Source organism: Bos indicus, chromosome 2 (genome assembly GCF_029378745.1).
Source record: "Bos indicus isolate NIAB-ARS_2022 breed Sahiwal x Tharparkar chromosome 2, NIAB-ARS_B.indTharparkar_mat_pri_1.0, whole genome shotgun sequence".
NCBI lineage: Eukaryota > Metazoa > Chordata > Mammalia > Artiodactyla > Bovidae > Bos > Bos indicus.
Window position 1 is genome coordinate 62,982,179 of NC_091761.1, and position 15,206 is coordinate 62,997,384.

The window sequence follows — 15,206 nt, forward strand, 5'->3', positions numbered from 1 at the left end:
AAAGAAACAGACCCTCGGACAGAAAAAACTTCCATTTTAGACAGGATATTAAGTAGTCCAGGAAACTGCCAGCTCTCTAGGAACCTCGAAGAAAATGGGAGCACGTTTTTCTAGACTCACTGTTTGAGATGATTCACAAAATGGAAAGCAAGGAGCGGGGAAAACAATCTCTTCTCTGCTTGGCATGAGGAGGTCTTCACCTCAGCCCCACCCCCTCCCACATACTTAAACTCATAAAACCTGCGAAAGCACTTACTTCTGAGATGCTGAGAAGAATAAACAAAAGCAAGGCTCCAAGTTCCTCCAAGGCTCAGGAACTGGAAACAGTTTAATGGCAGAGAATGGTGAGTTTCCTCTCCTTCCTTCTAACATCTTACCTGGGTAGCAATCCATCTCTAGTCTGTACCTCCTCCTCAATCCCCAGTTGCCTCCGTCCTAACCACCTTCTAAGTTTACCTTCCTATCAGAAGCCTTCCAAAGACAGCCCCTCTTACAGTGACCATAGTTTGCTTTATTCCATGCATGTGTATTATTTTTCTAATTGGCCAGTAAAAATCTCAAAGGTATGGGGCGTGTCACACACGAAAGATGAAAACAAGTAAGAATGAGGTTAGTTATCAAAGGCAGAACTTTAAATTAGCTCCCTTTTCCCAAAAAGGAAAGATAAAAAACCAAATTCTCTGGTTCTATAAATATTAGTAAAAGCACAGCACCAGTGGCACTTTTAAAGAAGCCCTTTTCAAATCCAAGGACTTTGTGCAGAGGTCCCCAATCTTTTTGGCACCAGGAATCGATTCAATGTAAGACAATTTCTCCATGGACAGGAAAGGGGGGTGGTTTCAGGGTAACTCAAGTGCATTACATTTATTTGGACTTTATTTCTATGACTATTGTTATCAGCTCCACCTCAGATCATCAGGCATTCGATCCTGGAGGTTGGGGACCCCTGACTTAGAGAATGTGCTCAGAGATATTTGTTAACCAAGTGTACTAGCTCCATGCATGGGCCAGGGACTCCATTTGAAAAGAGTAGTCACTGCCTCCATCACATTTCATTCCACAATTGTGTACCCTGGGACTTGAAACTCAGGCAGGAAATCTCCCTGTGAGCCTGGCACACAAACAAGACAATCAGAGGCAGTGAGGTCCCTTATCAGGGAAAAGAATGATGGTAGACACATGGACATGGGCCCTCCAGGACAGAGGCAGTGGGAGGCAGCAATGCCAGAGACAGAACACCACCACCCCCCTACACACACAACCCTCTGAAACAGGAACCTACAGAACTGCCAGGAAATCAGAGAGGACCTTCTCAACAGCACTTCCTACTGGGAACAGGGGTGGAGGAGTGGAGGCTGGAGAGGCCTGGGTTCCATTTATTAATAAGCAGCTCAACACAGTGGGAGGTTTTCTTGTCTAATTACAGAAGCTGCTGGAAACTGCAAGGAAGACAGGATTTATGGCCCAGATGACACTGCCTCTGTGTTGTAATTAAAAGTTATTTTTAATGCCTCTGTTTGGTCAGATACTTTGGATTATTAGAAATATAGTTTGCAATTTAAAACTTGCTAAAGGGCAGAGAACACAGCAGAAAGGTAATACAACAAGCTTGCATAATGTGAAACAGTTAAATGTTTTGACACTGGGAGGTGGGAAAGGAAAAGAATCTCGTTCCACTTAAGGCTGTGAGTTTCCTATAAGAAAGGGAGAGAAAAACAAGCCAGAGAGGGTACTAAAGTAGATTTTTAAAATTTCAAAAGTAACCCAGCTATTTATTTTATCCATTAGCTAGAGCTTGTATACCACCCACCAGGAGTATAGACAACTTATTCACAGCCATTCACTCAAAGCACCTAATCCTTATCCTCATCAAAGCTCTTTGCTTTGTCCTGGGTCCCCAGGAAATGACAGTGGTCACCTAACAAGGGCAAGGCCTAGCTTAACCACAAAGGCCAAGAGGCCAACGTCAGGGCAGAGCGATGTGGGGGAGGTGGGGGAGTGGGTGGGTGGGTCCAAATGTGAGCTGTAGACAATACACATTATGTATGATATGGGGATTGTTTTAAATCCATTTCTATTCTTTTATCCAAGAGTCCAGTTTCAAGAAGGGGGTCAGACACACACATCCAGGTGTCCACAAGGGGCTACAGAATCAGGCCAAGATCAGGCAGGGGCCATTTATTCCCCAAATGCCATTTCTAGAACGCCTATTTCCCTGGATCCACAAAGGAGGCAAGTTTGCCATGGCTCTTCTTTAACAGCAGGGAGGAGAGAATCTATTATGTGGAACAGACTTTGAAATTGTTTGATGAAAATGGGGAGGGGAAGGAACCTCTACCTGGTGTGAGCCTCCCAGATCACCTCTGTATTTCCTTTATCCCTGCTATGAATCTTCTCATTAAAAGTAATTCCAGGAGCTCATTATGGGAAACATATCACAGAAACCACCCAATATTACACATCATGATGAGACTGTAAAAGCCTTTGAACACATTATTCAAAAATAAATTTAAAGTTAGGGTTACAGGGACCATACTAAGTTGATGGGATTTATCTTATACCAATAAGAACCACTGTGCCCCTGTGGTTCTCTTCCTAGTTCAGAGCAGGCCTTGACTCCACATCTGGGCATAGACTCGTGGTCCTTACCTGCCACATTAATTTTCTCAAGTAAGCTGGGAACAGGTGTGGTGGAGTTGGTCAAGTTTGTCCCTGTGCCATTGCTTACGAGGTTGTCCACCTTTGACTCCAACTTGCCAATGCGCTGCAAAATGTTATCCAGCAACACAGCAAGAGTCTTCTTCAGATCTGCAACAGAAAATATACACAGTGTTTAAGTACAACAGCTTAGATGTCCTCCGGTCCCCCCCATATCGGCCTGGCACACACATGCACACTCACGCTAGTTCTCTCTTTCCCTCCCTCTGATGTGAAGAACAAAATGTGGCAAATCAAAAAGCACCACATGAAGATCTGTCCTAACAAACTCCACCTGAAAGGCAACAGAGGCCACATTCAAGGGGCCCAGAGAGTCCAAAACACATCAGTTCGCTCTGTAACACAAGCTTCACAGTAAGTGACATAAAACTGTTCGGCTAGTAGGTTGAAAGATGCTGTTATTTAGCATCCTACCAAAGCATTCAACTCTTCCTCCTCTCGCATGGTGGTTACTAACACACAGAATGACAAGCCCCAAATGCAAGGCCTTGAAAACTTCCAGATCAAGTTCATTGTTGTTGTTGTTTGTTTTTTAGTGCTATATACTCTTGCAAGTCCCAATTTTTTGAAAAGTCTTTACTGCCGTTGGTTACATATGGTAATACTTAATAAAAAGTTATGGGCTTTCTTGGTGGCTCAGTGGTAAAGAATACACCTTCTAATGTAGGAGATGCAGGTTCAATCCCTGAGTTGGGAAGATACCCTGGAGAAGAGAATGGCAACCTACTCTAGTATTCTTGCCCGGGAAATCCCATGGACAGAGAAGCCTGGAAGGCTACAGTCCATGGAATCACAAAAGAGTCAGACACAACTCAGCGACTAAATAACAACAACAAGATAAAAGCTACAGTTTCAGATTTCAGATATGCTGGATAATCCAAAGTTAACTATAATGCAATTTAGAAGCACACCAGATTCATTCATTGATTCAAAGTGAAAGTCGTTCAGTCATGTCCGACTGTTTGCAACCCCATGGATTATACAGTCCATGGAATTCTCCAGGCCAGAATACTGGAATGGGTAGACTTTCCCTTCTCCAGGGGATCTTCTCAACCCAGGGATCAAACACAGGTCTCCTGCATGGCAGGCAGATTCTTTACCAGCTAAACCACAAGGGAAGCCCAAGAATACTGGAGTGGGTAGCCTATCTCTTCTCCAGTGGATCTTCCCAACCCAGGAATCGAGTGGGGGTCTCCTACATTCCAGGAGGATTCTTTACCAACTGAGCTATCAGGGAAGGAGTTCATTCATTAAAGATATTAATTAAACAACTACAATGTGCCAAGCATTGTTCTAGATGCTGGGACTATTTTCTTCTGGTGCTTACATTTACAAGTTGATTCTCTTTCTTACATATCTGGCTATGGGTTACAGAGAAATGTACTTCTCTCCAGATAAATTACAGACGCATTATCTTCAGGCCTACATAAGGTATTTATTAAGTTTGTATACAAGGTACTCTACACACAGAGAGAGATTAAGTTAGCCCCCCTCCTCTGGAAACTCAAAGACAGTCTGACTCGTACATGTGAGCAAGGCAGGAGGACCACAGGGCAGCAGCTATGTGAACAGAATTCAGATTCACTTATGAGCTGGGAGTGGGCCAGGGGAGCAGGGTGTAGCAAAATCCTGAATTCAGACAAAGGGGAACCTTCCATTCTGCTGAGAACAGAGCACACCTGCACTGAACAGGTGCTCAGATCTGGCCAGGGAAGCAGCACACTCTGGACCAATCCACCAACCCAGAGCACAGCCCATGACCATCCACTAACAAGCAGGCAGGCTTTCTATTTCCAGTCAAGAGAGAAACACTCATCCGAACAGAAACAAGACACATAACTGACATGCAAGTTTGCATTTCCGGGGTTTACAGACAGCATCACTGAAGCTCACTAAAGGCTGGAAACAGAAGCCACATCTTTATCCTGGAAGTCTGGATCTTTGTGCTTAGCATAATCTCAATCTCCCCGCCACTTCCAACACCAAACGTAAGACTTCTTCACAGCATTAAGATCTGTAGCAGTCTGTGCATTCAGTCTCTCTAACAAACATCTGACCAGGTCTACTTTTTATTCTTCATTGAGTATGTTACCCACAGATACTAAGATAAGCTGGCCATGCAAAAGAGCAATTGGCCAAAAATAAGATTATAACAAAGAAGGTTAAAAAGGAACTAAGAGTTCCTGAATGTCTATCAGGTGCCATGTACATATATAAGGAACTGCATTTATTAATAACTTCATATTCTCTGTGAAGCAGGTGTGACTTCATTTTACAGATGAGAAAACTGAGGTTCAGACAGGAAGCAATATGCTCGTGGTTCCAGACATACAAAATCACAAATGGGGACTTGACTCAGGTCTGCCTAATTCCCTGATGCCTCGCTGCTACCAGCCAGAAGTCAAGAGCCAGGGCTGAGAAAAGAAACCAAGTGTGAAATTCAGTGACTTTCAGCCTAGTGATTAAGGGCTTAGACTCTAATCACTTCCTAGGTTTGAGTCCTCTCTCTCCACTTCTGTACCCTTATTTGTACAAGAGTGAAAAGAATAAGCCTACCTCTTTGGCGTTATAATGAGGACGTAATGAGTTAATATTTGTAAAATGTTTTGAACACTGCCTGGCACATAATAAGTGCTACATAACTGTCTGTTACATAGGTAAGTTAAAAAAATAAAACCTTTGGAAAACGCTCTCATCCTTCCTAGAGAAATCTCTCCCCAAGTGATGCAAAGCTTTATCGTTTTATCCAAAGGGTCATGAGATCACGCTCCTCGGGGGCTGCAGCCTGACAACCAGTGTGACTCACAGCCTGTCCCTGACACATCATTAGCTGACACAGGCAGCAGGAGTCAGCCACCAGCTCTGGTCTTACACTGACTCTGAAGCACTGACTGCCTCTCCAGAGCTCTGAAGACTGCCAAAGGCTAGCCACACAGATGGGGGCCATGGTGCTGCTCAGAGGTGGCTGCGTGCACTCTAAAGAAACCACTCCTCAGATAAATGATATCCATCTCCCTTCCCCTGCCCCCCAGTCTCAACCTCTTTGCCCAGAGCCTGAATTGTCAGCCAAGGCATCCACGTGTAAAAAGGGCATTTAACTCTTACCAGCAATAGTAGTTAGCCAGACACAGAGGCCCGATCTGCTAGTCTGGCTTTACTCAGGTTTCTCAGTTTCTACGCTATTGACACTTCGGTCAGATAATTCTTTGCTTGCCAGGAGGGTGGGGAGCAGGAGGAAGGAGGCTATCCTGTACTGTAAGGTGTCTGTAGCATCCCTGGACTCTAGCCACTAAATGCGAGTAGCAATCCTCCTGTGTGAACCAGAAATGTCTTCAGACATTGCCAATGTCCCTTCTGGGGAGTACAACTGCACTCCATTCGAGAACCACTGAATTAAGCACATTCTCCCAACGCTTGTCTTCTGCACTGCCCTTCTGCGGAGCTATCAAGATAGAACTTGGACACAAGGGTTATGGGAGAAAGAATGAAGAGTGAAAAGATAGTCACTAAACTTGCATTATGTATGACTTCCACGGTGACACTACTGCAAATGTGATGCAAAGTACAACGAGAAGGTGGGAGCTGACAGAGGCCCATGCTGCAGGCCTCTCAAGAGCTGGTAACCCCTTCCAGCCTTTTGCCCTTGTGTTAAAAGGCAGCAGGACTCCTGGAGAGAGTCTCCCAACCACAGCTTTTGGTGATAGTTATTGCTGGCACACACACCCTGGATACAATACACGGTGGTCACATCAGCATTAAGAAGACATTCTTCCTCGATTCTTAAAACACAATCCATCAATAAATGTGACTTACTATCTCTTGTTGATCCCACCTACATAGATGGACCTTTTGTGACTCTATGACACGGTATAAAGGAATTCATGATGATGAGAATGCTGATGTTCACCATCATCACTCTACTCCAATACTACTACTGCTAAGGTTGCTACTGCTGCTATTATCACTATATTGATGCAACTGCTACTATTGTTCCTCCACCAGCACCAGCAATACCATTTACTGAACCTCATGTGTTAGTTACTGGGCTAAGCATTTTACATGGATTAATTCATTTGGTCCCACAAGACAATATGAGAAACATGTTGCCATTCCCATCTCCATCATACAGATGAGTAAACCACAGTACCTAGAGGTTAACTAATTTGTCCCACGTGACTGCAGATCTAGGGTCCAAACCCAGGCAACCTGGTTCCAGACCCAACAGTTCTTACCCACCATGCTTTACTGCTTCTTAAGGAACCTTATGGACCTTCTAGCCAGCAAGCATCTCTGACTTGCTGCTTCTGAACACACTTACTTAGTAGGGATTAAGTCCTGGGCTTCTGCCGTGTGTCCCTGTTAAATCACACCCCAACCTCCCTCAAGACTCACTGATGGGGCAGTTCTGTGAGCAACTCCAACACTTAAACATAATGAAGAACTTGTTTTTCTGTGTCTTCTCCCTTAAATTCCATGAATTGAATACAAGGCTATTAAAAACCTTGGCCTCTCTAGACACTTTTCCTGAGTAGGCATGTTTTTTCTCCCAATGTGGAAAAAAAGAAAAAAGTTCATTTTCAATTCAAGCAGCTATTTGAGTTACTATTTTGAGACACTCCAACACAAGATAAAAGATACTTGTGTCAATAAAATACACAAGGGCAAAGATGATCCCAAGTTCATCTCTGAGTCCTTACAAACTGGCATGGTGCCTGGCACATTACAGTAATCAGTAAGTGTGTGTTACCTAAGTGGATAAGTAAATGAATGAACCAACAAATAAATGAACTACAGTCTTCCCACAAATAAGGCTGAATAAGTGATACCTTTCTAGGTGATGCAATTGTTTCTCACCTTTGTATTTCACAGCTAAATCTGCAAGAACTGTTAAAGAGTTTTATTGCAATTTTAAACTTAATACAGAGTATTTTTGTATGCATTCTTAGTCTTAATGTTAACCCATATATTTGATAAGACTGAACACTCAAGACTAATTTCATATAGTTTAATAAAGAAATGAAAGGAAAATATTCTTCCAAATTCCAGTATAATATCTTCATATTTATCATTGTGTTTTATACTTATTACAGCCATAAACTGTATCCTCAGCAGGATTACAGTTTCCAATTACTAACAGACTTTTAAAATTTTGTTTGTGCTTCAAAGCCTCAGTAATAAAAATTTAATCCCAACATTACTATTGCAATTCTGTGTTCTGAAAACTTATTGAACGTGATAAAGAAGAGATCAAAGTAAGTGAAAACATTTTAAATGTCCCTCTGGGGAAAGAAAGCTTTGGTTTCTATCAGGCCAGGAGTTCTTTGATAAAGAAGGAGATCAACAAAATCTCAGAACAGGTGCCCTGGCAGCTCTGTAAGTTTTCCTTTCTGGAAAGCCATGACAGTAATGGTAAGAGAGGCCGGAAGAGGTTTTCATATCCTTGAGCAGAACAGTCAAGGATTTATCACTGCCAGCTATACCTTCTCCCATAGCTGGGGTCCAAGGAGATGGAAACTAAAGAAAGGGGGTCCTGCTGGTGGAAAAAGATCTATCGGTTTATAGGTCTACTGGCTAAAGCTGTGAGACTGCCCAGATCGGCAAGTCAGTTAAGCAAGGATGTGCTGACCCCACCCCATTCCCCTGCAACATGCTTTCCAAGCAGGAGTTCTCCAGCCTGCAGTCCATCAGGCTCAGTTGTGGAGTCAGAGGTACCAGGTTCCATCCTCAAGCCACTCTGTTGGAACCTGCACAACCCACACGTCAAAGATTCTGGGCCCAGCCACAATCGAGAACTACATTTAAGGTGGCTGCCGTGATTCACTGGCACAGAACCAACTGTGCAATGAGCAAGGACTTACATCAGAACTGCCAAAAATCATTTATATCTGGGCTTGCTCCTAACGCAAATCCCTCTCTACCATGGCCACCCTCAAGGGCAGAGCTCGAACCAGAGGACCACAGAGCAGATTCATTCACTGCTCTGGAGAAGCCAGCAAAGACAGGGCGATAATGAGAAAGGAAGGTGCTAATGAAAAATGAATTAACCCCAACCTCCCATTCCCACTGACTGCCAGGAATGTCAGGTTTCATCAGTTACATGTTTGAAAATTAATTTGAAAGTGACCTTTCCACAGAAAGATAATACGGTTAGAGCAATGACCAAAATACAGTCCATTCATTATGTACAAGGACACTCGAAGCAGTGTTAGTTATAAAAGAGAACAGTGTTATTTATTACAGATAAGCTGTGGACACTACCCAAACACCAGCAAAAAGGTTGCATTATATGATGTCCAACTATTCCTAAAATGGAATAAATCACTAGATTGGAGCCTGGGGAGGGCAGAGAGCAGGTCCATCCTGTCATCTCTGTTTATTGCCACAAGCTATTGACCCCAAGAACTCAATAAACATTTATTGAATGAAACGTTTTGATGAAAAAGGAAAAGTGTACGGTCATTAAAAAGACCTAATGGATGAGGAAATACAACAAAGATGAGCTTTAAAAGCTCGGTATAAAATATTCCAATTTTAAAAAATAAGCATACATATATCCATCTGCATTTAAATAAAGGACTAGAGAGAAATCAAATTTATCTGGGTTTGGGGGTAAGAAGTATTTTCTTCCTTATTCTTTATTTATAAGAATGCGATGATGGACTTGGGACTACCTCTGCTCTTGTGTGTTTTATGGAATAGTATCTTTTATCTTGTGTTGAACAGCTTTGAAATAGTGACTCACATGGCTGCTGGAATTGAAAATGATTTTTTTTTCCTTTCACAGTTGAAGAAAAAAGAAGCTGACCTAGGAAAAGTGCCTGGAGGGTCCCAGGTTTTGTCAGCCTCATGTTCCAGATGCTCTGAATTTTCTATCAATGTTCATATCACTCTGACCATCACAAAGGTATGAAATGCTCTCTGGAAATGCAGTCAGAACCATGTATTCTACCTCAGAACTCCAAAACACTGGCCACAGGTACCCTGACATCCCCTACCCTTCCGAGAAGCATCTCGGTCACTGATCAAGCTCCAGCTCATCTGAGTTCTTCAAGCCATTCAGAGGACAACTCACCCACATCTAAACTCACCAGTGAGCCCTTCACCCTGCAGTTGTCACAGGCAGCCAGACCAGGTCACAAAGGGAACAATTACCACCCAGTGAAGAACAGCTTCGGAGGCTCAGCATCACTGACTGCACGCTCTCCTGGGTTAGCTGGAGGCAATCAAGCTGTGACTTGAACTTGCACCTATTCCTGTGCTGTGGGGAGGGTCGTGAGGATTTCAAGGAATTTTGAGGCAGCACAATCTGAGACCGTATCTTATCTAGGCCTGTGGACAGTAGTTAGTGCTTTATGGAATCTGTAAACAGCCAGGATGGAGTTCTTGGGCTGCTTTCTCCCTTTTCCTAACACTTTGCCAGCTGCATGGAAAAGGACTCAAGCAACTTAGCAATCAGTATAGAAAAGTCCACAGGCTCTGAAAGGTCAAGTCCACTGTCATCCGAAGTCCCCAATGACTCCAGGGCATCTTCCTTGTCGAGAAAGAGGAGCCACAGCATAGCCCTCCCCACTCACCATCCACCCCCAGAAACTGCTCCAAAGGTGCCCACTTCATAGACAAAGCGAGAGAGGCTGCACTGGTCCATCTCACACCCATCAGAGAAAGACTTATCTTTGAATAAGAGGACAATGACAATCACACATTCTGTTTCTAAGATGCCAAAGTCACTCAGTGGTGCTAACACACCTTTAAAAAGGGACCCAGGGCAGCGCCAAACTCTCCATAGAGTCCAGAGCAGCGGGCCTCAACCCTGGGGTGGAGCCCAGCATCTGTGTTGTCACAGCAGCCCTGGGGATCCTGGTGGGCACGCCTTGCCAATCTTGTTTAGGAGGGAGTGGCAAGCCTGCTTCCTCCACACCACAGCTTATTTCTTCTCTTATCTGGTTGGGTCCTGTCCTCTGTAAACCCTAAGAACAGCCGCATAAACAAGCTCCTGAAGCCCCATATTCAAGTGAATAAACAACATCAGGTCTACACGGACAATTCTTGTTGGCTCATAGCTACTGCAGGTCGGTGCAGGCCAAAGTGAGCAATAACTCATAACAAATACACATTACTGATCTAAGTGCTTTGATAAGCTTGGTCGCTTGCAATCCTTACAGCAAGCCTATCAGGTCAGTGATACTTAATCTGCTGTTTCTTAAAAGAGAAAGCGGGTTTTTAAAACATCAGTGACTTGCCCAAGGTCACACATCTAGTAAAGAATCCTTCCACAAGTCACAAATAAACACATTCCCAATGCCTTCCAGAATACACAATGGTTCCCATATCCGGATCCTGCATAAATAGCTACTTGGAGGCACCTGGACACCCAGTTCATAGGGAATCTCTTCTCATTTCCTGTCTCACTGAAAACATGACTGAGTCACTGTGATTTTCAAATTAGCCTCAGCTGGAGCCATACTACACAGAGTCAGAGTGGAGGGGATGCTGCTACTATTCACCCGTGGGTCCCACTATGTGCTAGGCAGGTGCTGAGGCCCCAGAATACTGTGGGGAACAAAAGAGATACAACTCCCTGCTCTCTGGGAGCTTACAATCTAAGTGGGGGAGAGAGGTGATGATAAACAGACATGACTGTGTCATGACAGGTGGTTTAAGTGCCAGGAAGAACGAGAAGGAAGCAGGGGTGGGGCTCTGCTTCTGAAAGGGTCCGGAAGGAGAGGCGGGAGCCATCTCTGTGCAGGTGGAGAGAAGAGCAATTGCTGAGGTTCAGAGGCAGGAAGATGCACGGCCATCACCCAACAGCTGGTCCTGGAAGATGGCTGCGCCATGAGGCAGCATGAGCGGGGTGGACAGCTCTTCAGGGTGGCCGGGAGCTCTGTCCGAGCAGTTCTGACCGAAAGAGCCCAGGGACACAGCTGGAAACGGGAGGAGCTATGGCCCCCAGGGAAGCTGAAGGACCTACAGTTCAGGGCGGGATCTGAGTCTGAGGCCAATCCCTTCAACACCTGTGTTCCCTTCTCCAGCCAGGACCAGAAGCAGCAGTGTGGTGTGAAGAAAAGAGCTTGAGAACAAAGGGAAAACAAGAGAGAGTCTCCAGTGCCTCCTGGAGACCCAGATTCTGATTACAGAGCTGTCCCAAACACACCTGAGGTCCTCCTCAGACATCCAGACTGGGCGGGTGTGCCCGTGAACTTGGCCTAGCTCAGACGGGCACGCTGTGGGGGCCAGGCCTCTACCACAGGCTCCGTGGCAAAGCCCCAAGCCCCAGAGAGGCCTGTTTTCAGGTTCCAAGCTTTTAAAGCAGAGCCCTTTCTTGAATCATACCAGCCATATCACTGTAGAGTAACCAGGGCCTCCTCAGACAACCAAATGGCCCATCTCTCTCTCTTTTTTTTTTAACCCCATACCTGGTTCACTCCAAGAAGAATGTATTTCCCTCAAGGGCAATGGTGGTTTTCCCATATCACCCAGCCCTCCAAAAAATGTCCCTTGATCAAATTTGGAGGAACAGAGGCAAAAAGAAAAAATTAAAAAAAAAAAAAAACACCACAAATCTTCACAGGCCTAGCCAATGAAATCCAAGTTCATTTTTTTTTCCTAACACTAAATGGTGTTAGTCTTGGAAATGTACATCCCCAGGCCAACGGGGGCCACAGAAGCCCAAAGCTGTTACTGCTCCACTGCCCGCTGGCCAGCAACCAAAACTCCACCCTAGTTCTCCACCCCCACGTCCCTAAGGAAACAGAAAGAACTCCCTTCCTTCTTACTTCCCTACCCCGCTGTGGAAATGACAGTGGACAGGAGGGCAGGGGCAAGACAGCCTGAGCTCTACAGAAGGGCACCCACCCATCTCACCCCCACCACTCCCATCTCACCGAGACCACAGCCTGCAAAGCCACGGCACCCACGCCCTCTGCCTGCTTCTCCCACATCAGCACCAGCCAAGCTACTCCGTGCTCACTTTCTTCTAGCTTCAGTGGCCTCTCTTCTGCCCTAGGAGTGCACATGAGGCTTTGCTGCTGCTGCTGTTCAGTAGCTGAGTCGTGCCTGACTCTTTGCGACCCCATGGACTGCAGCACACCAGACTTCCCTGTCCCTTCACTATCTCCCAGAATTTGCCCAAGGCCTTAGGACCTGGCATACACCATGCTTCTTGCCTGGCCTGATCTGCCTCCATCTCCCACCACGCCCAGTAGCTCCTCAGCATCCTTTGGGCTAAAAGACACCTCCCAGGAGAAGCCTTCTTTGACCTTCTCTTCCAAAGTATCAACAGCTCCACAAGTACTTAAAAAAAATTCCACTCTAATCATTTTTCTTCCTGGAATTTACTGTTATCTGTCATTCTCTTGGCTATTACTTCTCCCTCCAAGTAAGTGTAACTTCTATGAGAGCAGGACCCCTGACGGTGTTTTCCCAGCTGTGCATATGAAGCTTCGATGGCATTGACAGATACTGGCCCACAGCACAGACATGGTCCAGAGTGGCAGGCTAGAAGGGTAACAGCCAATCTAGGGGACAGTCTAGGCCCAAGGAGTTCAGGGAACCAGGAGACAGGAGGTTAGGCAGAGCATGTGTACAGACCTGGAAGCCAAGAGGAAGCAGGCAGCACGGAAACAGGATATTGGTGGGGGGCTGGCCGAGAAGCTGGGGCTCTCGACTGCTTCAGCCTGAGCTGGTGACCTATCCCGGTCAGAGCATCCCAATATACAGAGAATCAAGTGAGAAGAGTCAAGGTTAATAGGGTGAGGATGGACCCCTTGGTTGGGGAGAGGTGTGTCTCAGGTTTCTATTACTTTGAGAACAGGATGGACCATGCCTGGCCTACTAGAAAAGAACATCAGAATTTGGGTCAGGCCATTGGAGACAGACATCAGTTCACCTCAGAACAAGCCCGGCACTGACTAGAGCGAATGACACCATTTGTGATGCAATTCCTGAGAAATCACAGACAGGCATGGCCCTGCCAGTCATGCTGGAGGCTGAGCTGCGGATGGCGCTGGCTTTACACACTCCTCTCCACAGTGACAGGGGAGCACTCAGAAATGCCCTCCACACCCCAGGGATGAACGCTCCAAGTGTTCCACACAGGCTGCCAGGGACATCTTCCAGGCACTGCTCCTGAGTGACCAAATCCCAAAAGAAAGTCAGAAATCTCTTTTTGTATCACCAGACCAGGGTTGGGGGAGGAGGAGATATCATTTGAAAGTTCTTCTACTGTTGTCTGAGGATTAGTCAAATGAACAACCAACTGCAATCTTGTTGGAGACTGACAAACATGTTTGGCAAAGGACCAGAGAGTAAACATCTTAGGCTTTGTACTCTCTGCAGCAACTACTCAGCTTTGCAACTATCGCAGCAAACAGCCACAGACAATACAGAACAATGGAATGCTGGGTTCCAAATCCTTTCAAAGCCATATGAAAACAAGAAGGTCTGGCCCAAGGCCATGGGATTCCTGGGAAATTGTTGACACAGGAGGGATATGATCAGATGAGCATTGCAGAATGAACTATGGAGCCTCCTGAAAGATAGAGTCAGCACACTTTAGATGTTATGTGAAATAAATCCTGGTATTGTCACGTTTGTCTGTTATTAGTTGCTATAAACAAATGACAGTGTTTGTGTTTCAGTCAAACTTTATTTACACAGACAGGCAGAGTTCCAAATGGGACCCACAGGTCATAGTTTGCTGAACACTTCTGCTCCAGCATCTCAAGTCAGAAATTTTAATAAGTCAGTAATAATCTAAAGTCATCTGCTGTGTGCGTGTGTGCTCGGTCGTGTCCAGCTCTTTGTGACCCCATGGACTTATGTAGCCTATGAGGCTCCTCTGTCCATGGAAACTTCCTGGCAAGACTACTGGAGTGGGTTGCCATTTCCTACTCCAGGGGATTTTCCTGACCCAGGGATTAAACCCACGTCTCTTGTGTCTCCTGCTTTGGCAGGCAGATTCTTTACCCCTAGTGACACCTAGGAAGCCCCCAAATCATCTACTACAGTTCTTCAAACACCTGCTGCAGCTCCTGAAGACACATTAAGAGCCTCTGATTATACCAATACAGGACGAGAGAAGGGAGGGATTTTTTTTTTGAGGGGGAGGTGGTCTATCAATTGGATTCATTCAAATCAGACACGGGTCCCAGCCACTGAGGGTCAGCTCTTCACTGTCCCAGAGCAGACGTCCAGGAGATGCTCTGTGCATGGGCTGCATTTGTGGCAGAAAAACATGGCAAACCAATGGCTCATGCATCCTCATCCCCACGCCTCCAGCCCAGCTACACCGCTGAATGTCCAGCAGTCTCTGTATCTCCAGCCAACATATAACCTCACCCACCAGAGCTGCCCAGCAACCGACATGCCCACAGCTGCTAGTGATGGACTCCAGGGGATCGCATACCCTCACAGTGGCTCTCCAGCTTCAGGACTGGGCCTGGATTGCACCACGGGGCTCAATCCCAGTTGCTGGTGCCCAGAAATGAGAA

General features: G+C 45.6%; 1 protein-coding gene across 7 annotated transcripts in view; it reads right to left on the reverse strand.

Annotated features, from left to right (window-relative positions):
* Positions 1–15,206, reverse strand: part of MGAT5 (alpha-1,6-mannosylglycoprotein 6-beta-N-acetylglucosaminyltransferase) — a 397,375-nt gene that overhangs the window by 228,926 nt on the left and 153,243 nt on the right. For 6 of the 7 annotated variants that reach the window (XM_070799867.1, XM_070799869.1, XM_019973660.2 and 3 more), the window contains one exon: positions 2,650–2,808. In XM_070799867.1, the coding sequence (XP_070655968.1) occupies positions 2,650–2,808 (159 nt within the window). Of the gene's footprint in view, positions 1–2,649; positions 2,809–9,713; positions 12,565–15,206 lie in introns of those variants that run through there. The other variant, XM_070799868.1, reaches the window with a different exon arrangement.